This window comes from Haliotis asinina, chromosome 10 (assembly GCF_037392515.1).
Source record: "Haliotis asinina isolate JCU_RB_2024 chromosome 10, JCU_Hal_asi_v2, whole genome shotgun sequence".
NCBI lineage: Eukaryota > Metazoa > Mollusca > Gastropoda > Lepetellida > Haliotidae > Haliotis > Haliotis asinina.
In genome coordinates this window covers 27,510,614-27,537,589 of record NC_090289.1, presented here as the reverse complement: position 1 = coordinate 27,537,589, position 26,976 = coordinate 27,510,614, and the positions used below count along the sequence as shown (strand labels likewise).

Sequence of the window (26,976 nt, the reverse complement as noted above, 5' to 3'; positions counted from 1 at the left end):
TATTTCACTCCTATCTACCTTATTTGCATATCAAAGAATTTTTAATAAACTCAAAACGAAGAGGAACTGATACTCCCAAAGCATCAATCATCAGAATCACAAGACAGATCCAATATTTTTTAGTCAATTACTGTACACACAACGAAAAACAAAATTCTTGTCCAAAGGCACACACCTTGGCAGTTTAAGTGTCTCCTTAAAGGCATCCAGTATCTGGTGCCACGCTGAGGCAGTTCGGTACAACTTTTATTTCCCTGAGTTACATCGCATTCCTACTCAACTTACGACACAAGCAGCTTTCATATACAAATGATGTCCACAACAGGTATCTGTCGCCCATTTCCCCCAAGGAATGTCACCAGACACCATGAAACACGCACTCACGTAGGTAAAAGATGTAACTTTGTATCGTTTAGTAGGTAGAAGATTCTCTGATGTCTATATATATGAAGACGTAGTTGTGTACACTTTGTGGGTTTGTTGACGTACTTGTCAGTGGAGATGCTATCTGTCTACTGAAGGAGGTAGTTTACAGTTTACTATCCAGATAATGTCTGTATGGATGGGGTGGATGTCTCTTCCTCTTGGTATCAACATACTAGCATTGACAGGGTGAAGGTGTTATCTGTTTGTATCAATGTGTTGCCTGGGTTGATGGGTGGGATGTGCTATCAATTTATTATAACTTATTGCCTCTCTCTCTTTCTCTCTCTTTCTCTCTCTCTCTCTCTCTCTCTCTGTCTCTCTCTCTAACTTGAACCATTGTAGATACATAATTTCTCCTTCATTTTCCTCTGCTCAGGGTCAGAAAACAGCTGTTGAAGCATGGCGTCTTAACCAATTTGAAATGATAGCTGCTGAAGTATTGTCTCATAAACCAGTGTCAGATGACAGCCATTGAAGCAAGGCTTCTGGAGGCAGTTTCAGATGATTGCTGATGAAGCATTGCCTCTTTGTACACTGTCAAAAGATAGCTGTTAGAGCAAGGAATCATTGCAAAGTGTCAGAGAACAGCAACTGCAGCAAGACTCCTTGACCCAGTGTCAGATGATAGCTGTCGAAGCAATGCCTCATTGCCCGGTGTCAGATGATAGCTGACGAATTAGAGGTACTCACAACCCTGTTGAGAGATACCGAGTACACTGGTCACACTTAACCATCAGTCAAGAGATGTAATGTAGACCAATGGACATGGCCACTTGTGTGATCTCACCAGTCCTTGACTGACCCAGTTGGGATGGACATGAAAACATTTCTCAATGCATCATTGTAGACTTGCCCACCACCCACCTGCCCACACAGGCCATCTGACCAGGACAAGTTCATAAGTGATGATTCTGAAAGCTGTCCCCATGCCCTGCACAGACTGCAGTCTTGTACATTGAGTGAGTGAGTGAGTGAGTGAGTTGAGTTTTACGACACTCGTAGCAATATTCCAGCAATATCATGATAGAGACACCAGAAATGGGCTTCACACATTATACCTATGAGGAACCAAACCTGGGTCTTTGGCGTGACAAGCAAACGCTTTATCCACTGGGCTATCCAACAGCCCCAGTCTAGTGCAGACTAAACACTGCTGTCATAAATACTTTATACTTTGTACCTGCTTACACTCATTCATATATTTCCATAATGACAATGTAAAATCTTGTATTCTGATGAAAAGAAAAATCAGCAGAAATTCTGTCTATCACTTTCCAAACATCCTTTCAGCATTCCTTACCACCTTCAAAATCCTTGTGCAAATGCCTACATTGTCACAAAGGTTCCAATGAACTAAAACATTTTTGGAAAGGTTCTTCAAACATCATCAACATGATTTCGAAATTTAAATGTCAAATGAAACTAAATCTGGCTTCAAAGGTACTCCAAACTTGTTAATTAACTAAATTAATTAACTACTTAAAGCCGAAATCCTCCTTCATTGTCCTTGACCTTCCTACTTCATCTTAATCTCTATTCCAGATGCAAACAGTAAACACAGGTAAGGCCTTGGAAGTAAACTCCAAAAAGGTGAGACTTTTCCATCAAGATTTCCCCAAGTGTCAAACAGTGGTCAAACCCATCTCACGTATCACCACTCGTCGTCTGGATACTGCGACACCAAACAAGATGCCTGGTCATCACTGAAGTCACGTGATCTGCCCACACAAGGAAACGGTCAACTACAAAGGATCAGCTGACATGACCCTCCCATAACCTCCTGGCTTATGGTCTGCGCACTCTGGCATGACACTGCATGTTTATTTTGTGACACTGTATCCATTGAAACAGATCATATTACGAATCAGATTACATTTGTCACTTTCTGAATGTACACAATTCTATTGCTCATAACATCAATCACTGGTTTGGTTGATCAAGGCAGATATTTAAATTCAACTGGAATGCAATAAAAATTATTTAAAATATCATCTGAGGGATTTTATTCTTTCATCGCTTTTAGCAATATTCCAGCAATATCACAATATAACACCAAAAATGGGCTCCACATTGTACCCTTGTGGGAAATCAAACCTGTCAGTTCTGCAGGGTGAGTGAACGCTTTAACCACTTGGCTACCTCACCACCAGCCAAAAACATCATAAGAGACACAAAGTCAGCTTAAGATTTTTTCATCTTGAAAACAAAAAACAACAATATTTATCAATATTTGTAATTGGGGGATTGGGGGTGAATTAAAGTCAGCATACCCAAAAAAGTGTACAGTCTATGTTTGAACATTTATCAATTTTCCTCTCAGGAGCAACTGTGATTGTTAAGTGAAATGGCACTCAAAAATCTTCATCCACATCTGGTCCTCATGTTTACATGTTTTCTGATGTCATACTGTTAACACAAGTTCACAGTGATCCTCTGTACCCGTCATCAGCCCTGCTCCCAAATACCTATGACTCATTGACGAGGTAGACATCTCCCACACACACACACTTACAAGGCTTATTTGGGTAAACAAACTTGAAATACTTGAGAGTCAGACACACTAGCCATCCATATCTCTTTTTCGTATAAAGAATGCTTAAATAAATATACATGTAGGAATGTCAGAAACAAGTCACAATCTGTTGAAAAAGTATGGATATGTCACTAAACCTCAAAAATATAAAAGGTTGAGATCCATAAATTCTTGCCTTTATGAGGAACAATCTGATGACAAGGGGTGAGCAAGGGAATGAGGGTTCATGCAGCAATGATTGAGAAATATCATTCAGGTGTGAAAATCAGATTTGGACCAACTACACCAGTGGTTGATAATATGAGCAAAAATCAAACTTCTTGGTATGATCACACACTTTCAGCAACACCATACACAATGACCATCACACTTTTGTTTCAAAACAATCACTGAATTCTGGAGTGTATCCTTACCAGCAACTGCCATGGAGAGAGGAGACTTAAGATATTTTCAGTGTCTTTCATCTTTTAAAAGCTTATCATCTACACTGCAAGAACAGAACACAATACTGTGTGTATGACAGCTGAAAACCACAATGTCATTGTGGGTCAGATAACACACAAATGCAACCAGCTGGTTTAACGTTAAAAGCTTGCAAAAGGCTTTGAAACAATATAGCCATGTTGAGGCATGTTGATACTCATTGGGTGTCTGCTGTCAATTATTTGCAAGTAACATATCTGACTATAAAATACTAATTTCAGTTGATGTCAATAGAACATTTGAAAATACATCAATAAAACAAACATAACTACCAAAAATGGCGAGACATTAAGAGCAAAGGTCTAGTACAACCTCCTGGCCTCACACACTTTCAACCAAATACTAACGAGGCCTACTTTCCAACCAAGTTTCCCTAACTGACACGACACTGTCGCTCTTTGTTGCTGACCAGCTCAAGATCAAACAAGTCTGAGGCATGAGTGACCCATGGCCTTCTCTTCTGTAACCTAAATGCTGTAAACACCCATAAGACTGGAGCACCTTGTACAGAGAAACTTTCTTATCCTACTACAAAGTGTACATGAAAACTAGCAAATCCTGTTTTACTCATTCTGGATTTGCCCTCGTTAATGTTAGCTCTACCTGGACCTGTGAACTTTGCGGACAGAGTGATAAAAATCAATACACACACCTCCCTGCGAAAATATTCTTATTTTTTCGCAGTTACTTTCTCTGTTTGCTTTCTTTTCGTCACTTCCCTCTTAGCAAACACACAAGCTTCAGGTAACCTGTGTCGAATTCGTCAGCATCTCTGACTATGCTTGAATGGAAGCTGAGAGAGCAACCCACACAGTGACAAGAGGAGGTCCTAGATGTGTAGGATAAGTTTTAACCTTTAGTTTGCATGCTTGAAAAGTTTTAAACCTATTTTGTGATAACTTTTTTTCAAAGCAGAAGGTGAAGATATTCTGTTTTAAGAGGAAATAATTTCATCTCAATATAGACACATCTAGTATAGGTTTCTTTGTGAGCTTAAAAGTCAATGATTGGTTTCAAATTCAAGCATACTGAAGGATAAGGTGGACAGCTTTTCTAAAATTCTCTAGTTGTGTGGGGAGCAATCTTAATGCTTGGCGGAAATCCAAAAGTTGCCAAGACAGGCTACCAGGAGAAGCCTGCCATACCACATGTAGTATGATTAAAAAAAGACCAAAAATGTGATCCTAATAAATGATCAACCTGTTATTCATAGACACCTTTAAATGCCCTTGAACAGTGATTTGAATTTACATCAAACTGACAAGACCAAGGGAGACAACTTTAAGGGATGTAATCCATATTGCCTTTACACCACTCTCAACTAAAACTTCACACCCATATTTTCACACTAGTAATTATCCTCTTCCCCTTGAGAAATCCCCCTTCAGAATAAATCTCAAGCACCGTCCTTAATCAAGTATTCAGACCAGTCACACTATTAAGTGGTCATCCACGCTCATCAAGGCAACACAGACCGTGGTCCCTGGATAGTCAAACAGTGTTGGCAAACAGAGGGAGGAGAACCCTGGTGTTGGTTCAGTCTTCATACATAATGTTACATGACTCTGGATGATGTTTGCCTTCCACTGGGTCATGTGTTCGATGAAAGACTGTCTCTTTCAAACAATAAGATGAGACACATCCATAACATATTTATACTTTGACATTTGTCATTAATTGTGTGTTAGCAGACCAACAAAGGAGGACTGCAAATTGGCATGATCTCAGTGCCACCTTAAGTCAGTTAACTAGTGATGCCAATTTATAAAGTCTTTGAACTGGTTTGGTCAATCAACTTGTCTTTGTCAGGTGAGTTAGCTAACCAGTTCTATATAGTGAAGAAAACTGAATCATTCAGCCAATCAACTGTACCAGCTCCTCCAATCACATGATTGATTCTACCAAGTTGTTCAACCAATCAGCTAACTGAGTCAGCTACTTTATGCAGGGCCTGCAATAATTCTGATAAACTGCCAGTTCCTCCAATCAACTGTTTGATTCTATCAGGTAGTTCAGTCAATCAACTAACTGAGTGAATCTACCCACTGAGTCTAGATCTAATTCAATATTTCAACTAAATGACTTAAACCCGTTAAGGCAATCAACCTACCATTCAGTCAGTCAACTAACTAATTGAGTCAATCAACTGCCAGAGCCCAGTGAAATTAAACACGATAAATAAGCATGATATAAAATTATCCTACACCAGAGAGCATTTCCTTTTCAAGCAATAAATAAAGGCGTCAGAAGATATGATATATTGTTAGAGTCTCCTCTTTGTTCACCAAGCCAACTCCTCACCATTCGTATCTCATCATCGATGCCTAGATTATTCCCCAACTTTCATTTGTCCATTGCCATTACTGATCAAGGCCAAATAATTACTGTCTTCAAATTAGGACTGGACTAGGTTGGGCCTGGGTACCCGGGTCAAGTGGGTAATAAGTTGGACCTGGGCCACCACTGATCAGTACCAAATAATTATTGTCTTCCAATTAGGACTGGGTTGGGTCTGGGTACCCGAGTCAAGTGGGTAATAAGTTGGACCTGGGCCACCACTGATCAGTACCAAATAATTATTGTCTTCCAATTAGGACTGGGTTGGGTATGGGTACCCGAGTCAAGTGGGTAATAAGTTGGACTTGGGCCATTACTGATCAGTACCAAATAATTACTGTCTTCAAATTAGGACTGGGTTGGGTCTGGGTACCCGAGTCAAGTGGGTAATAAGTTGGACCTGGGCCACCACTGATCAGTACCAAATAATTATTGTCTTCAAATTAGGACTGGGTTGGGTCTGGGTACCCGAGTCAAGTGGGTAATGAGTTGGACCTGGGCCACCACTGATCAGTACCAAATAATTATTGTCTTCCAATTAGGATTGGGTTGGGTCTGGGTACCCGAGTCAAGTGGGTAATAAGTTGGACCTGGGCCACCACTGATCAGTACCAAATAATTATTGTCTTCAAATTAGGACTGGGTTGGGTCTGGGTACCCAAGTCAAGTGGGTAATAAGTTGGACCTGGGCCACCACTGATCAGTGCCAAATAATTATTGTCTTCCAATTAGGATTGGGTTGGGTCTGGGTACCCGAGTCAAGTGGGTAATGAGTTGGACCTGGGCCACCACTGATCAGTGCCAAATAATTATTGTCTTCCAATTAGGATTGGGTTGGGTCTGGGTACCCGAGTCAAGTGGGTAATGAGTTGGACCTGGGTACCATCTCGTTACCCAGGTCCATTATGATCATGTGACTCATAGATTAAGCAATGTAACATCTTATTCTCTAATGATTAAAAGGTTGTATTATCTTTGAAGAATTAGACATAACGTACAGAACTGTAACTTCTTTTGAATATAAAACTTGGTTAAGATATTGAAAAACTCAACAATCAGCTTCTGACCTGATGAATATATTGCCATTTCTTACAAATTTTATGTCAGGAATGAACATAATGTGTATCTGGCTAGGTTAGGGTAATACTGGGGTTGGGGTACCCGGGTAGAAAATTTGGACCTATCCAAGCTCTACTTCCAATGTTGTTACCTTACCATTGTTGTTTCTGTTGAAGCTATCTGTTTCCTAGTTTTACAAACACCTAATGGACAAGTAATGCTTTACTCCAAAACATTGTCATCCTCAAAATATAGAAGCTGACAACCATAAATTCTATCCTTTATGTTTATCACTTCTAAATGCCATTCAAAGGCTTCTACTACTAACTGCGATCAAGAATCCTTCAAAAGGGGCAATCTGCAACAGCATGTGTTATTTCCTTTTGAATGTTGCCAGTTTCCTTCTCCTGTCACGAATCAGATTAACAAATTACATCTGCACTATGCTTTCAGCTAAAAAAAACCTTGTGAAAACAACATTAAACAAACAATTAACTATCCCCACACTTCGTGCCAAATCGTTTAAATAGAAATTCCTGATGACACTCACTGCAGGCACCAGAAACGGCCGCAAACATGCAAGTCCCCCTGCAAAAAATTTGCCCAGTCATTGACATTTAAAGAACACGAGTCCACAAATTCCTTCATGCACAGGAATAGATCCCAAATTCAAATGCAAATTTCTTCTTCTTCAACCTGCACTATAAACAAAGTGAACATTCGGATCCTAAAATGCCATATTTTCAATTTTAAGTACAGTTTTGACACCATGCATGCAAACATGTCAAATGAATGTTGCAAGGGAATTATAGTCAATTTACTGAATGTTTGGGGTACTTGTAAATGTTGAATTTAATGAACTAATGTTTGTAAAATTTATATATAGCTATTGATATCAGGATTTGATTAGAGTGGACAATCACAATCCAAGCACAAGATTCTGTCATTTCATCAAAAAATAGTCAAGATTTTTTTTTTAATGTTTTTCCACAATTGTTCAACTTTTCTTGCTTCAAAGTTCCGAGTTTATGATTATAAGACAGAGTAAACTTGAAACTTTAAAGTTTATGTAATTTTTTTATAAAACAACCCAGATGTAATTCAAACAGCGTTGATAACAAAATAACGAGAGAAGAAAAATAGATATCTACTTGTACCAAAAACAATATTCTGAAAAACAAAAAACAAGTTAATTGATTCCACTGTCCAGGAATACTTGTCTGTGACTTTTGTGTGTTTCATCTGTACTAAACCAAGCAAAAAACAGTCTGAAGCTTTTCATTAGTCTCATAAAAAAACGTATGATTTGATTTGATTTGATTTAAAAATATCTTATTCATTAAGAAAGGGATTGGGCACAAGTTATCCAACTTAGAAAAGCCCTCTCCCGCAAAAAAGGTATATTTGACCACTATTTTAAATTACAAGTATAATTCAGATAATTAATGCAGGTTATTCACACAAATTTTGACAATGCAACACTTTTGAATGCAAGTAGGTGACTTCAAACAAGCAAAACAAAACGCCTTACACTGTAAGAGATCATTGTTTGGCAATCTTGAAACAATCAACTAAAACTTGTCTCCTTCCCTCCCTCACTCGCTCACTGAAAATGAACTTTGCTTCCTCTAAGACTGCCAGAGTTATCTCCCCTTGACACCCATGTTTCATAAATTATGACTGAGTAAAAAATAAACAAGCTTTCATGCAAGTTGTAGCTGTATTTCCTCAATGTCAAGGTCTAGAACACTATCATTAAAAATGTCACAGTGCAGTTATATGGACATCAACCCACAGTTTGTAACAAACAGATGATACTTATTATAAACTACAAGGCTGTACCACCACCATCAATTATGATTAATTATTAGAAAGATACAAAAATGTCATGTTAACATTTCTGAGTCAAAATATTGTTTACTGACATATATATACTCTTTAATGCTTCACATAAACATCATAACTCTCTATAAAATTACCTAAACACACAGTCTGAGAAGTTGTTAGATTTTACATTGCCTCCAACGATTCACTCTGAATGAAGACAAAACGGGTCAAGGGAAGTAACTCCTGTAGTACTCATGCACAAGACAAGGAGGAACCCACACAAACCAACATGGTGAGTTTGGTTTCACATAGACAACCCAGCAATATCACAGTAACAGGTACCAGAAATAGGCTTCATACACTGCATCCATGATGCGAATAGTTCCCATGTCTTCTTCAAGATGAGCAAACAGTTTAACCAATTGGTTTAATTTGTTGTTTGAAATAGTCCAGCTATATGGCTGCAGTCTGAAAGTAACTGAGGCTGGACCAGACAATCCAGTGATCAACAGCATGATTTAGCCGCTAGTTTATATCATCACCCCCAACATGCTCAATTAAGTGAAAGAAGCTGAACTTCTGGACAAAATATAACTTACAGTATCAGCAAAATCCCAATGTAGCCTTCATCTACGTCTTAGTGAGGGTATAAGACTTGTTTCCATATTTCAGAAAAATACATCATGAAAATATCTTACATTGGCACTTCAATGCAACATGAACAATCCAGTTCTTACTCACATGAAACATCTGAAAACTGACAATTGATATACTTGTCTTCATTTGTTGAAAAAAAACGTGTCCTTGTCATGGCTCAGCCTTTCTAAAGAGCACTTGTATCTTGCTGACATAATTATATCACTGGATGTTTACATTGCAGCAGAGAAATAGTTAGGAAAAAACCTGAATCTAATCAGTTTTCAGTCAGTTTGTCCTCTTTTCCAGACTAGTATGACAACCATTTAAGTCGCAGTTATGCTTATAATAATAATGAAAGGAGGAACAACATTGCAAGACACATTCAGGATCAATTTTGCATCAGTCCGTACTTACGGCAAGTTAGAAATGATCTTCAGCAGCCCATGCTTGTCATAAGAGGCGACTAACAGGATCAGGTGGTCAGGCTCACTGACTTTGACAGTGACCAATCGCCTAGATCAATGCTCACACTGTTGATCAATGGATTGTCTGGTCAAGACTTAATTATTTAAAGACAGCCACCATAAGGCTGGAATAGTGCCAAGTGGCACATAAAACTAAACTAAAGTCACTCATTCACACACTCACTCACTCAAATAATGAACCCTGGACATCCATACACCTCAATTCTGAACACATAATCCACATTTAGGGAACTTCCAGAAATATAATCAATACATAAAGACTGTGACATGAAATGGCTATAATGTCATGTCAAGATTATTGCACTAACACAGTAATGTGTATGAGAAGAGAACCAGGTGCTTATCATTTCATCAACAGAAGCATGGAGACACTAGACACCAATAATTACCAATTATCAGTATCGACAAATCATATAGGAATGATTCACCGGGATATACTGATTGACAATAATAACACAGATGTCAGTTTGTTTCATTAGTACGGCAAGTTAATGGTTTTCAATGATGAATAAAAGGACAACACTATTTTTGCATTATGCAGTTCCCAAAGACTTCAAGTGGGGAAAAACAGATTTGGGGATAAAATGTCTTTACAAAAATAAGTGTTTGCAGCAAATACTGTCCAGAATCAGAATAATGTTTGTTTTGTGTATCTAATTCTGCAGAATTCCAACCATATGTTAGTATCTGAAAATAATCAATATTGATCAGAAAAAGCAGTGATTACTATTATTATGATCATGCTATGGATCAATTTTAACCATGAATCCTGAAAAAGTACAGGAATTTTGACAAATTGGAGCACATTTTACATCAGTTCTTACCTGTACGTCTTCTCCAAGCATGCCACCAGCAGACAATTCCCAAGTGAGTGAAAGAGTGTGTTGGGTTTTATGTCCGAATTTGCCAGATGCTAGCAACAGTAGTGAGGGAACCCTATGGGGGAATCAAACCTATGGGGTGATGAGCGAACACTACCGCTCTGCTAACACATCACCCCAACACATTCTGAGTGAACATGGCAATGAGGGAGTGGAAATAGACACAGAATGATAAAGAACACATACCTTCATCATCATAGACATCAAAGACACCCTTGAGAGGGGGACGCTTCCTCACAGGGGATTGTTGGAGTGAGTTGAACTGGGAGGGGTCATAGCCGCTGTCCATCTCACTGTCAGCTGTGACACAAGATAATGTGGTTGAACTGACCATTGAGCTGACTACTGTTGCAGTGAATAATACATTTCCAAAATATTTAAGAAAATTACATTAAATATGTATTACAGTATGTGAAAACTACATTTGTGACATTACGAAATATGATTATTATGTTCAGATGCCATGAACATGAGTATCAAATACGAATTCAAAAATGGCTTTTCAAAATGATTTTAAATACATTTACTGTATGCAGAAAATTGTGAATGTGGACGGAAATTTAACACTCTGGATATATTAATACTAATAGATTTAAAACTGCACATTTTAACAGTTACAAGAAAGGCATTTTGATTTAAGATGGACTATTTTCTTCTGTGATTGTTTCAATGGCAATTTCATTTTCTTTCATCCTTCCTGTTAAAACACCACCAACCTTAGTAACACTTCCACAAAGGTAAATTTGGATGGAACAAATCTCACAATCAGAATAAACTACATAACAGAATTGAATATATAACTATATAGGGCGAACACACAAGTAAGAAAAATTAGAAAGTGAAAAACTGCATGAGTAAAATCTTTAAAGAGCAAAACAGTGAACAGTCAATACCAAAAGTAAGACATCAAGGGAGATAACTCATATACTCATATGGCCATGTTTGTTGGTAGACCCCACCTATCCCTCACACTTTACAAGATGCACCTAAATATGAGAAAAATCACCATCTTCAGCATTAATAACAACTTCAGTATGGGATACAGGAGTTGATAAGAAAAGATGGACAAAACTGTATCCTGTAGTGATATATATATATATATATATATATATATATATATATTTCCTCACTGATTTTGCCCGCACATGTTTTTTAAGAGTATGCCATGTCACAAGCTCGCAGTGAATATTTCATACAATTAACACAGATTCCATACTAGAGGATGTGCAATGGTAACACTCTGTCACAATCTAGCTCTCATTCACAATGAATATTTCATGTTGCCAAGAGAACAACAATATTGATTTGTGAAAAGTCACAACCTGAAAGATGTTGTTATCTGTGACTATTAATAATAAAATAACACAGGTAGTACATGAAGGTGTCATGTTTCTGATAACTTGTCACATGAAATTCCAGTTGTGAAGCTTAAAAAAACTGGATCATATCTACAACACATGTAATCAGGACATTCAAAACCTCTCCAGCCAATGTTAACACAATGCAGTGTATATACTGAAGCCCACCCACCCACTCAACTTTAACAACATAAAAACACTATATTCACCAACCCCACCCAACCCCTTCTCAACCTTAACACCATACAAAGAACACATTTACCCCTTCTACAATTTTCACAACACGCACAAATAAATTTACCCCTTCTACAATTTACACAGCAAGCATGGAATATATTTGTACCCCTTCTTAAATTTTTACAACACTTAAATATCTATACATTTATAATTTATTTATTTATACATTTATAACCCATCCACAATTTTTACAACATATAAAGTATTCATTTATCCCCATTCAGCAATTTTGACATCAGGCAAAGATTACATACAATATGCCTCTTTTCATATTATTACAGCATGCTAAGAGTACATTCAACTATCCTCACAAAGCTTTTACACTTCAGTGTACATTCAACCACCACCCAACTGTTGCACCAGGTGGAGTATTATGCAAGTATTACGCCATGTAAAGTATAGGTTTATTCCCATCACAATTACAGTATGGGTTATCATATGTAATTAATTCACGATGCATAAAACGCATTCACAATGTCCAATAAATTATTTTGTTGATTAAAATATTTTGTTGATTAAAATTTATCTCATAACATGCTCATACATATTTTTTTCATCAGAAAAAAAATAATCTAAAATGTTTATATTGACACAGACAATCTCACTTACATTTCTAGCACCTTGTTTCACATTTATTTCACAGGATACTTTGTATTTTATATTTCAGTAGCAACAAATTTCCCACCCTGTACTTTACCTACTACAGTTTATTGGGCACCAAGTTTAAATATTCTGTTTCTGTTTGGGGGTGTTTGTCAAAATTAATTACATTTCTCCTAAACGTCAAAGCCAACAGATACAGTAAGTATAAATTAACACAATGAAGATACATTTGGTAAAGCTAATATGAATAACATTTCTTAAATAAAGGTGTCATTACATTAGAAGTCTTCCCATGGTACCTACACCATTAGGAGTGACTCATGCTGTATTTCTGTACTGGTATGATTTAGTTGTTAAAGAAACCCTAAAGAAACATCAATAACTCAGTGAAATGTACAACTGGGCCAGAGAAATGTACAGTGTTGCTTATGAAATGTACACTGCTACAGCTGTCATCTAGTGTGTCTTAACACAGGCATAAATAATTCCACTGATAGATATACACAGCTGATCGGCCAATAAAAATATTGATCAACCTGATCCAATATAGTCACAATGACTTTTATTTCAGTCAATATATTTCTTCAAAGGCAGAGATATTTGAGAATAATGATAAATGTCTCACAAGGTCAGTAGGAAAAGAATGACACCGTCTCGTCGGTTGTTTTGACATGCTTGTGCATTGCAACTCCTACATAGGTTTCATATTCTCATTATAACATAGAGAAGAGCTTGGCTTAGGACGTGTGGGTTGTTACAGAACCATTGTGAAAATTTTTTCATAAATGTTATGATATTCACATCAACACAACATTAAAGGTGTGGCTCAGTTTTATTGATTTTTCTCAAGTAAACTGTAAAATTAAATACCAGAAACCTATTTTTTTTCAAGATCAAAGATAAGCAACTTTATTCCATTGTCAAATGTGGTAATATTTCACAAAGACCAGCAACAAATGCTGAATTAAATATTTCAATATTTAGTTATCTTTCAAGAAGCTGGGGAAATTCAGGAAATATGAAAATAATTATTACAAACTTTATTGTCAGGAAGATAAAAAAACAACATGGTAAGCACAAAACATGAACATCTTTTGGTAAATACTGGCAATGTTAACTGACTTTCATTTGATGATCGTGACAAAAGATGATGACGTATGACTTCTTTGACTGGCACTGCTGAAGTTGGGGAGATGAAGAATAATGAAATTTTGATGAATATACATCAGCTTTTAATACAAGTAATTTTAAGGGTTGGAACTGAAACAATAACAAAACAATACAGAACATGCAGCCGAAACAGCCAACAATAGTACTAGAAACAGACTCACCTTAAAACCAAAACAGGAAGACGAAAAAAAAAGCCTGAGAACAAAGACAACACCCCATGCAGCCTGCACGATGCACCGAATAAGAGGATGCTGGTGAGTAGGAAATTTGGGCAAACTTACATCCACTAGCCGGGATTGTGTCTAACTCGGTGGGCTGCATGATGGACTTACACTGACTCCCTCCCTTCCTCTTGTACAGGGATCGCACCACCTTGGCGCTGCCGAACCGCTTGAAGCGCTGGCTTACATTGCAGTAGAACCACTCACATGATTGTAGCTTCAGCTCCCTGTAAAGAAGAAAATATGTCAGAAATATTTAACTACATTATAATACAGCACCTGCAAGAATTCAGGGTCCCATTTCTATAAAGACTAGGGTGGTGGATAGCATCATGGTTAAAGTTTTCACCGGTCATGTCAAAGATAGATACTACGTAGCAGATCCGAGTAATAAGGACAGTTAACAAGTCCGCCATGATGAAATCATTGTATACATAATTCCTCTGGGGTTGGTGGGGTAGTCCAGTGGTAAAAGCATTTGCTCATCTTGTCTATGACCCGTGTTTCATTCCCCACATGGGTAGAATGTGTGACACAAGTTTTATTCCTCACATGTGTACAATGCATAAAGCCTGTTTCTGGTGTCCTTGGTACTGCAGGAATATTGCTAAAAGCAGCTATACCCAAACTCCCTCACTCATTCACTCCCAAAGGTAATCGCATTGTTATAAGTCTATGTACAAGTATAGGAATTAGGATTATTTTCAGGCTGTGATTGCTGGGTGAGAATTGCATAACAACCCATATGCATCATATCCCGTGAGATAATAATCAGGTGGTCAAACTTGGTGTCTAAGTTTCATTGAGAGTGATTGTACCTCATGTATGTTGCTCATAATATTGATCACTTGTTTGTCTCTTCAAGACAATTACAATAGTCGTATAGATGGAATATCGGTCAAAGAGTTGTTAGACAGGTTACAAATGAGAAACTGAAGATAGCACGAGGTGATAATATCGGGTTTTCCAGAATAACCAGGGGCGTAGCTGATTACCACATGTAATCTGTGTAAAATGAGTGAATGAGTTTAATGTTACGCAGCTTTAAGCAATATTCCAACTTATCACAGTGGGGAAAAACACAAATGGGCTTCACACATTGTGGTGAATCAAACCTTGGTCTTCGGTGTAACAGCTCTAACCAGTAGGCTAGCCCACCGCCTCCTGTGTTAAATGAGCTCTTGATTATATTCGACCACGGCAGGGCATTTTAGACCCTAAAATAAGAACATCCTTGCACCAAAAAGGGATACAAGTCTGGGATGATCAAGGAGTTGTGGTACCTTACATTCCACCATACTAAAACTAGCACAACATAAGATTGTTTTGATTACATGTTTTGTTTGCCACAAATTGTCATTACAGCTACAAGCAAACAGTTTAACCTCCAGACCATTCTGCCACACTTTTGATGCTTCAAGAAGATGATACACTAACATGATGTGGACAAAGCTTTTCAAACAGAAAATCATGATACCTCACATGACAACTGAAACTCCACCAGTAAACAAGAGAAACACAGTCATTTTTCAATCATTTAATCACCAGATCTAACTTTGTCAATACTTACAAGTTCTTATATGCTGTATTCTTCAATCACCCATGTTTGATTTAGTCAATACATGAGAGCTTGTCAACTTGTACCCATGTAATGGATTGAGCTCATGTGAATCAACCATGAATGAATATTGCATGATCAATGCCTTTATCTTGGGTTGAATGGGTGTATAGTCAATGCTAGGTACCAGAGTGGCACAAGATATATTGCTGTATTAGTTGTTTGTTGCCACACTTGGCAGTATTTCAGCTGTATGACAACGGTCTGTAAATAATCAAGTCTGGACCAGACAAACCAGTGATCATCATGAGGGATGTAATGACAGGTCTGCAAGTCTGACCACTCGATCCCATTAGTCACATCTTACAATAGCGTTTCCTGAAGACCAATTCTTCTAACCCAGATCTCTACAATATCACCAATAAAGAATATGGTTTTCTATGTTCCCTCACACAAGAACTTGTTATGAATGAGGACACAATGACAGCACATCCATTCCAGTGTTTACAATACTACAGTTTGTCAGGTGACCATCAGGGCCTGTTGACGCCTGCCGGCTCTAAAATATACGGGCCCTGAATGAAATTTGCAGGCCCTTTCTGTTAAAGTCCAACCAATGACAACAAAATAGACGACACAGTTTCAAACTTTCACTATTAAGTCACTTAACAAAACCAATCATGCAGAGATCCTCAAAGTTTTAAATTTGGTTTTAAAGACTGGTGTTGACATTCCTATGTGGAAAGTACTGAAATACCAGGAAGTGAAACTGTAGGTTATCATAACATGATGTATCCTTGATAATTCGTAAACAATACTAAACAAGAATTATGGAAAAGGTTGATGACAGACAATTTACTGAATGCCACAAGGGCCTGCAGATATTTGAAAGGGCCAGCCCAATACAATAACAATCGGTGCTGAACCTCTAGGGCCGGCGCTAATTTTAAATGCTGATCCATTCACAATCAATGCTTCACGTATGAAGAAACATGTATGCTTATGTCTGTGAGTGAGTGGTGTACCAGTCACAAAACCATTCCCAAGGTACAATGCACAGGCTTTGACTGATCCCCGTTTTCCTGCTAAACACCAGCACCTCGACTTTCAAAGCTTTCTTAGCACTAAGCTAGTCTAAGCTAATGTTAATGTCACACAACTATCTTAGCGGTAAGACAGCTTTGAAAATCTAGTCCCAGGCCCTGACTCTTGCTTCTACAAGTGGAGTCAGTCATAATTCAAATGAATTTATGGTAACTGCAAACATGTGAAACTTGTTACAAAAAAATTGGAAACATAGTTCATCGTATCTCATGATGAAATATATCCTATGCCCAAGGGAACGTTTCCCATCAGGATGTGTGAAAGAAGAAGATTGCGAACTCTGAAGGGAATCAATACTTAATGTTTGTCATGCTACTGTCAGCTGGCATTCCCATCTATCCTTACGACATCATGTTACGTTATAAATAAACTGTTCAGGGCTTGTTCTGCTAGTGAGTGAGTGAGTGAGTGAGTGAGTGAGTGAGTGAGTGACTGAGTGAGTGAGTGAGTGAGTGAGTGAGTGAGTGAGTGAGTGAGTGAGTGAGTGAGTGAGTGAGTGAGTGAGTGAGTATGGTTTTTGCCACTTTTATAAAATAAATATTCCTGTATGACCATGGTGTGAGTGAGCAATCAAATAACAGGTTACTTCGTATGATATTACTGCTCTATCAATATCACATATAAGAATCCCCCTTAAGAATTCACACGGTATATAAACATTTATCAACCTTTCAATGGTCAGAGATTCATGTTACTGCAAAAAGACAAACCGCGAAACAATAATGATTATTTTGGTACTAATCAAGATACTAAAACTCTACATATGATAAATTCAGAGGCTTAAGATTATATTTTAACATTACAGTGTAACAAAACAGAACTGAACAATAAGGTATCTTCAACATTGTTGGCAATGTCACCAAGCTCTCCGAACCACCAAACTATAACATGGAACTTTCTAGTTTATTCATTGAAATTTTCACTGACATCAGCAGCAGATCGGGGATCAAATATCGGCCTGTAAGGTTGTTATTTACGTTGTTACAATGAAAGAGAGACTCCCACAGTGAGACAACAAAGACAGGACATGAATTCTATGTCTTAATTGATTCAGAATGATGTTCTGGTAACAGGTACTGTTGCCTGAACTTCACAAGTGAGGCATTAGCACTGAGAAAGCAAAGAAGTAAAAATTCATGTCAGTCCTGTTTCCACTGATAATGCATCTCCTAATCCTACACAAAGACAATTGAAACATACTTCTTGTGTTCTGTGTTCCCAAAGTGGAGAAAACTGAACCAGAAAAAACACTCCCTGGAAGCCATTTTGTACCTGACTGTAAAAGTATCAATGTGCCTCAGGGTTGCATCAAAATCTCATTCCATTCCCTGCACCAGTAGAGAGACAGACATGTTCACTCATTTAAGACAATAGGCTTAAAACCCTTTGTCTTTGTCTTGCCAAAGTAAAGAAAGAGCGAACCAGAAAAACAAGTTTTTCAGAAAGACATTTTACACCTACATATATAACTGTTAAAGGACAAGATTTCGTTTCATTCCCTGTCCAAGTAGACTTAACACAGTCAAATGGGTTTTTTTTATGAATATTCCAGCAATGTCATGGCAGAGGACACCAACAATATGCTTCACACAATGTATGCAAGTTGGGAATCAAACCTAGGTCTTCAGCGAGACAAGCTAACACCACAAGGACACCCCACTGCCTCAAAAGAGTAAAGGGTACGATGTGGTCTATCATTGAATGTACATCAAGACAACTTGTTATTCAGATGAGCAAAATAAGAAGTTCTCTTTCAGATAAGCAAAGGTCCAGAATTTTGCTGTTGATGATCACAACAAACAAGCAAATGAATTTAATCTTGTGTCTTGATGCTGTATCATGTGTTTTGACACGATGGACTTTAGGAGAGAATTCATTCTGAAAGGTTTCTACTCACACTCATAACCCTCTCCAAAGATGTGAAACAAACTCTACCATCTACTGCAAACAAGGCAAAGCCAACAAGCATATGATTCATTTTTGGCTGGAATTTGTGCTTCAGCATTTGTTTTCCAACTCAAAAAGATTCCATTCTTTCCCAAGTCAGCAATAGACCATGCCTACATGATGAAAACATTACCAAAACCAATTGCCACAAGGGACATTACTCTAATTGAATATGTTCAAAGGGAGAAAACTCCACAAACCTTTCCTTGATGCACTGTTGACACGAGTATCCTTTAAGCTTGTCCTCATACAGACTGCAGGACTTGCATACGTTATACCCACACATTTTGCATTCCTGTTTACGGTTGAAGATGTATCCAAATGTACGACAGCAACGTATACAACAGTTTTTGTTGAATTCATCTTGCTGAGCGAGAATGCTTGTCTTGCTTTCCTCCTTACGAACAACTTCTTCAATTTTGCTGAAAAAATAAATACATTTTTTTTCAGTTAATATAGAACTTTTATCATAATAACATATACTGGATAAAACTAGTTAGGGATAAAGGTAAATTTTGAAATTATGAATAATGATGTATTTATTTATTAACATACAGATAAACAGTCATAAAAATTCCAACATCCCTAACTGATTTTGCAAAGTACATATTTTCACATATTTTAATGAGGATAAACTGAGCAGAACATAAATTAAATTATCAAAAATTGAAACCTGATAAAAAAAATGTTTGCAAGCACATAATTTATGGCTAGGGGGTAGGATGATGATTTTTATGAAGTAACATGTACAATATTAAATGGCCCCCATCCCTTACTTACAAAGTAAGTGACCCCACCCCCACGTCATAAAACACAAACAATTACACAACACATCATCTACATAGGCACAAATGAATAAGTCAAAATAATTTCATTACAAGCTTTTGAAAGAAGCCAATACCCTGACTACAAAATCATTTTTGTCAAAAGAAACGCCAGACAACTTTTAACTTCTTAAAAGACCATTTTTTTTTGTAAAGTTACATCTTTTTATCTCATTAATTATTATTATTTATTATAAATATCATATCTTACCATTGCCGCCAAAATACATATATCAGGTGTGGCATAATAAACATTGTCAGAGGTGAGTGTAACAGAGTCTTGTAGATAACCACACATGTATATAGCCTTGACAAATGTAATGGACCCAAAAACACACCCTGTCACCCTGCAGGTTTTAACAAAGATTGACTCTTACATTGTATAACTGGGTATTTACATAAAGCCTTGAGCCATGGCTAATGTACAGCTGTGGTCAGCGAGGTGTAGAAGTCTAACCTGACGAGTAATTGTAGTGAACAGGTATTGTGTAATCTTGGTTATTGAAAACTCTTTCAAAAGAGATTTGTGTACTCAGAGTGGGATTCACAGTTGGATGGTTTGGATTAAGATAGTGTGGGACCTCACAGCTATGGAAAGGCAGTATAACCTGTCTGTTGAAGAACTGGATCATTGGTGAATACCTGTGTTACTGAACTGGGAGGTGTGAATTGTTTCAGGCTTGACCATTTGTATTGCAGAGGTCAGAGTGCTTAGGACTCTTGGTTGACTAGCCTCTATTTGAAAGTGTTTATTCTAATTCTGGTTTATTGGAAGATTTATGTTATTATCGATGGTTAAAGTTTCACAGTTCAATGTCCCTATTTGTGGACAAGACAATTGTCATGAAAAAGGGTCAAAAGGTCGAGAATTCAAATGGACTCTGTTGTCAGCAATAATCAGTTCCATGTGAAAATATTTCAGTTAAGGATAAGTACGATCAGTCTAATTGTATCATGGAAAAATCCTTGCTACATGGAAATAATTTCCTCAGTGAAATGTATAACCCAGGAACAATTACACAAACAGGAACAACTTCATGACAAGAACAATTTCATAAACAGGAACATTCCATAACTGAAACAGATACTCTTTGACACTTTCTCCTAAACGTGTCATACTACAAAATTCAATGGGAGACTGCTCCATACTGTTGGGTCTATGATAAACATTTAAGATCATGTTCCATTCATCCCTGGCACAGCAGTTTGCAATGGAAGGTTGTCTGCCTCAGCACACCACAAGTTCAAGTTCTAGTTCTCCAGTTCTGTTTCATGGTTTGCCAGCACCATACCAATGTCTTCTCCAATATGTCTCAGACTGGCATCGGTTCCATCACACATCAAGCTGACATGACATGACATAACTGGAATATTGTTGGAACTGACATTAAAACCAAACTCACTCATTCACTCCTAGTCATACAAGAATGGCAGACATTTTAAATAAAAGTTCTGAAAATTTTCACAATTCCTGTGTGAATCTAAGTTTCTTATAGTCACTAAACCTTCTCCAAAATAAAGCATTTTCTGCTTAAGCCTTTCACATCAATTAGCCTGGACAAACTTGATCTATCTCACGTCTGCTGCCATACATTGTACATATTTGGTCATTCATTCATTCACTGTTCATTAAAAACAGACAACAGATAAAACAGGACAGAACCTTACGATGATCTTAAGGATAAATCTTCATAAGGTGAACTGACAGTTGAAGCTATGACCCGAAACAAAGACATCCAAAGAAACCCGAAAAGACATCAGGATAGAACCTGATCTAGACTACTTTTAAGTTAAAATAAACTGGAATTAATTTGATTCAGGTATCTTAAATGCATTCTCATATTTCTTTTACAGTCTATTACTATGCCTGTCCTAAAAGGAATACTAGTGTCAACAAAATAAAGGCATCCATACAAAACATAAAATTTATGCTGAGTAAAGTGAAGACATTAAAAAAAATTTCCAAAATTTTTTCAACATGTATCAGACAACACAAAGGTTTCCAATGGGCATACATGCTCTCACAATTTTTTTTCCAAACAATTCCGAATTATATTTTCTGCTTGTTTACACTCCACGCTTGCCAATGTTATCTCCATGGCTACAAATTACAATGTTATCTTCAACAAACATTCCTTTATTGATGGTCATACCTCAACCAATATCGATATTGCTGCAACCTCAACTCTTGTGCTTGGCATGAATGTGTCATTGTAACTTGCCATAACTCATGATTTACACAATACCTGTTAACATCTGTGGTTGGGTAGCCCAGCGGTGACGGCATTTGCCTATCACACCAAGGGTCCAGGTTTGATTCCCCACAAGGATACAATAAGTGAAGCCTATTTCTAGTTCCCATGATATTGTGGAAATATTCCTAAAAGCATTGTAAAACCATACTTGTTCACTCCTGTTAACATCTCACATTTGATACGGAGAAATTAACAAACATTGCTGTGAGAAAATTGTTTTGGGAAAGACTACTCATGAAAACATGACGTATTTATCAAGGCACAACTACGCTGGCACATGCCATACTGCCAGTATTAAACAAAAATTGATGACATCTGCCCATAGAGCTAACAATGAGCCACAGTATCAAATCATGGTTTCAACAACAGGCCACAATGTCAATATAAGATCATAGTGCCAATATTAGACCATGGTACCAATACTTCAGAACATTTTTTATGTACCATTTGCAGATCTTGGCGCCAATATTAAATCATAGTGCCAATGTGAGGCCATGTGTATGCCAATATAACACCTGAGTGACAATAACAACTTTGCCAATTTTATGAGAGGTCAGCAAAGTTTCATCCTACAAGTGCTTATTCCTTTAAATTTCTGGAAAAAAACAGTATTGCCAAAATATTGTTAAAGTCACTTAAATTCTTCAATTCACCTCATTGTGGGTCAGGAAGGCCTTAAACATGCACAAAACTGACTTTCATGTCATGACATCAAGTCTATACAGCTTTTATCAAAGACACATGTATTCCATGTAAACATCCAAAATCAGGGCCTGAGGTAAATGTGTTTTGTCCCCAACATGTACAAAAGTGCCGAAACCTGTTATTTGATGATAGAGTCAGATCCCACAGAAGGTGCCATGTCTGATGTATATGGTATTGACATTTGGAATTTCACACACCACTGAGCAGTTACCATGCATAACATGATGCCAGTTTGAAGCAACATGTCGACAGATGTTTGTATCAACTTCCTAGAGAAGGTCATGTATGCCGTGCTATACACTGTGTCATGAACTGAACTGTCATCACTGTCATGAAATTCCTTATCTTGCTACTTGTACTAGCTGACCTTGTGACAAGTGACATATACATTGTGACTTCCAATGAAAAGAAAGTGTAATTAATGTTTGTACGAGTAGGTTGTTGAATTATGTGGAATATTTGTATATTTGTTATGCAACAGTTGAAATTACTCATACTGAATCCATTTGGTCACATAATGTTGACATAAAAATAACAATCCTCCTCTTCCTCCTCATCATCATCATTACTCTCGTCATTCTGAATGTCACCATCCCCAGTCTCATCACCATCACATCACCTTCATCATCTTTATCATCATGATACACTGCCTTCATAACATGGCAAGTTAATCATCACCCACTGTCATCATCACCATCACATCACAAGCTTCTGCTTCATCATCATCACCATTATCATCATCATCATCATCAACAGTGCCTTCATCACTATCATCATTACTATCCTAAATATCATCATCATCCTCAGTCTAATCATCACATCACCTTCATCCACCTCATCATCCTTATCATCATCATCAACATCAACATCATAATTGACCTCTTCTTAACCATCCCCACTGTCATCATCACCATTAACATCATCGACGTCCTCATCACCCTCATCACCTTCATCATCATCACTCTTCTCTCTCCTGCTTAGCAGACTGGGTGTTAAGCAAATGTAATGGTTAACATCAAACTCTGCATCATCTCAATCAGCAAGAGCGCATTTTACCAGCACCCTGGTGTGTCAGACACCACTGAGCACCTATTACTCATGACATACACATGATAATAACACCACTCTGCTTGCTGAGCAGGGACACTTCCACACAAAACAGCACAACATTAACACACTGTATATTATCTGGGACAACTGAGACTTTCTCTTCCCTTTTTTCCCAGGACTTCCTAATGAAATAGCAGATAGAGCCTGGTCTATGGCACTGAAATGTATATTTATACTTGGTGTCATTTACTTTTAGATCTGCAGTACTGTAATGGCCTATACTGAATGTGATCTCACTTTGTTTACTGATAAGGACAAGTGCTGTGGTTATTTTCACCTTTGCACAAGAGCAGCAAACACTACCAAAATAGTTTTGCAATAGTTACCAACATTATCAGAATACCAGGATAATTTATGGATTAAATCTTCATTAAATCTTTTCAACCCAACATTTTGGGGTCATTCCAGATCTCTTTATCAGGTGAGCTGAGCTGACTTATCATTTCTTGTCGTCTATAACAACTTCTAAATGCCACTAAAAGACATCATTATCAAAATAGTTTTGAAATAGTTGCCAACACTACCAGAATAGTATTGAAATAGTTGCCAACACTACCAGAATAGTAATGAAATAGTTGCCAACACTACCAGAATAGTTTTGAAATAGTTGCCAACACTACCAGAATAGTTTTGAAATAGTTGCCAACACTACCAGAATAGTATTGAAATAGTTGTTAACATCTATCAGAATTGTTGTGGAACAGTAGTGAGTCGAGTTTCACGCTGCACTCAGCAATATTCCAGCTATATGGCGGCAGTCAATAAATAATAGAGTCTGGCCTGACAATCCAGTGATCAACAGCATGAGCATCTACCTGCCAATTGGAAACCAATGACATGTGTCAACCAAGTCAGCGAGCCTGACCACCCAGTCATGTAAGTCACCTCGTACAGCAAGCATAGTCGCTGTTTATGGCAAGCATGGGTTGCTGGAGGCCTATTCTACCCCAGACCTTCACAGATCTGATTTGGAATAGTAGACCTCACTACCAGAATAGTATTGCAGTAGTTGCTAACATTACCAGAATTGCACTGGCATAGTAGATAACACTCCAAGAATCGTATTGCAGTAGTTGCCAACACTACCAGAATAGTACTGCCATAGTTGCCAACACTACCAGAATTCTACTGCAATAGTTGCCAGCACTACCGGAATAGTACAGCAGTAGTTGCCAACACTACCAGAAAAGTACTGCAGTAATTGCAAACACTACCATAAAAGTACTGCAGTAGTTGCCAACACTACCAGAATAGTACTGCAATAGTTGCCAACACTACCAGAATAGTACAGCAGTAGTAGCCAACACTACCAGAATAGTACTGCAGTAGTTGCCAACACTACCAGAATAGTACTGCAGTAGTTGCCAACACTACCAGAATTGCATTGGAATAGTAGATAGCACTACCATAATAGTATTGCAGTGGTTGCCAACACTACCAGAATAGTACTGCCGTAGTTGCCAACACTACCAGAAAAGTACTGCCGTAGTTGCCAACACTACCAGAAAAGTACTGCCGTAGTTCACAGCCAACACTACCAAAAAAGTACTGCAGTAGTTGCAAACACTACCAGAAAAGTACTGCAGTAGTTGCAAACACTACCAGAATAGTACTGCAGTAGTTGCGAACACTACCAGAATAGTACTGCAGTAGTTGCCAACACTACCAGAACTGCATTGGAATAGTAGACAACACTACCATAATAGTATTGCAGTAGTTGCCAACACTACCAGAATTGTACTGCAATAGTTGCCAACACTACCAGAATAGTACTGCAGTAGTTGCCAACACTACCAGAATTGCATTGGAATAGTAGATAACACTACCAGAGTAGTATTGCAACTGTACAGCCAAGTCTCGTTAATCTGACATCTTCTTTTGCACAGCAAATTGTCAGATTAACGAGGATGTCGAACTAAATAAATGTGACTAAATCATGTTTATTCAATTTGTTACCAACAAAAACATCAGATAATGCCGACTGTCAGATAAACGGAGGTCAGATTAACGAGACGTGACTGTAGACAACACTACCAGAATAGTATTGGAATAGTTGCCAACACTATCTTATTAAGAATAGTTTGCAATAGTAAGAGAGCAAGACCACCGAATCCTGGTGTTAATAACCTCTTACAACAAGCATGGGATTTATTTTATTTATAAACCATACCTTCACATGTCTGTAATCTTGATCACATCTTGATTATATGTTGATAATTATTTATCAATCAATGTAAAATAAAGGTAAAACAATTTGCAGATAATCTCAAAGTTGGCCATTTTCCTCTCTCTTGCACTTAAAAAACCTAATGTCTCAATACACTAAGTTCTCAATACACTATTTACGTAAAAAACACTAAACAGAAATCAAGCAAATAACACACCCAAGGAAAAGTGCATTTTCAATAGAACACAGCAATGGAAAAACTATTTGTTATACTGAATATGTATGTAAAATAAGAAAATAGAGTGAAAGTTTCATGTAAATTCTGGAAACATTCCTTAAATATCCCAGCACAAGATGCCAGAAATGACCACCACACCACAAACCCATGGTGTGAATTGAACCTGGGCAATGAGCATATGATTTAATCACAGCGTTAACCCATAAATCTCATAAAATACTCAAGTAAGCAGGTGACCAGTCTCGACAATTTCTGAAGAGCTCCAAAACCATTTCCTTTGATAAAAACGAAAAGAAACAGATCAAAAGATTTGGACATTAAGTTATTCACATCCTTTGCTTTTCATCAAAGCTTCAAGTGTCCAGTTTCTTCTTATCATGACAGAGGGTTCAACTGACCATTAACACAAAGAATTCCCCAAATCTGAGGAGGCTGGTCACAGCTCAGTGCACAAAACACAATGTGACACCCCTTCCTTGACCAGAATACCTGCTGAACACCAATAACTGTTACACATCAGTGGATACAATCCTCCATTCATTTGCTGTTGGACACAACCCATTATGCTTGAATGTAGTTCATGACTCCAGGGCTGTAGAAGACAGCTTTACTGATCAGGTCACCATAAACTGGATTCTTACGGTCTGGTGGTAGCTCAGGACATGAACCTTCAAATTTTAGACATTTTTTGTCTCAATACAACTTTACAAATAAAGATCGACTACAAATATGGAAGGATAACAATACATGGATGAGCAACGTCTTTATGGCTGAGAGAGATGCTTTGGTGTAGGTTCAACACTATAATT

General features: G+C 37.6%; 1 protein-coding gene across 5 annotated transcripts in view; it reads right to left on the bottom strand.

The window, feature by feature from the left end:
* The window catches only part of LOC137299013 (uncharacterized), a 159,361-nt gene that overhangs the window by 86,670 nt on the left and 45,715 nt on the right, over nt 1-26,976 (bottom strand). For 4 of the 5 annotated variants that reach the window (XM_067831478.1, XM_067831479.1, XM_067831481.1 and 1 more), the window contains exons 3-5: nt 19,069-19,290; nt 14,320-14,486; nt 10,857-10,970 (exon numbers count right to left, since the gene is read on the bottom strand). In XM_067831478.1, the coding sequence (XP_067687579.1) occupies nt 10,857-10,970; nt 14,320-14,486; nt 19,069-19,290 (503 nt within the window). The remainder of the gene's footprint in view (nt 1-10,856; nt 10,971-14,319; nt 14,487-19,068; nt 19,291-26,976) is intronic. The other variant, XM_067831480.1, reaches the window with a different exon arrangement.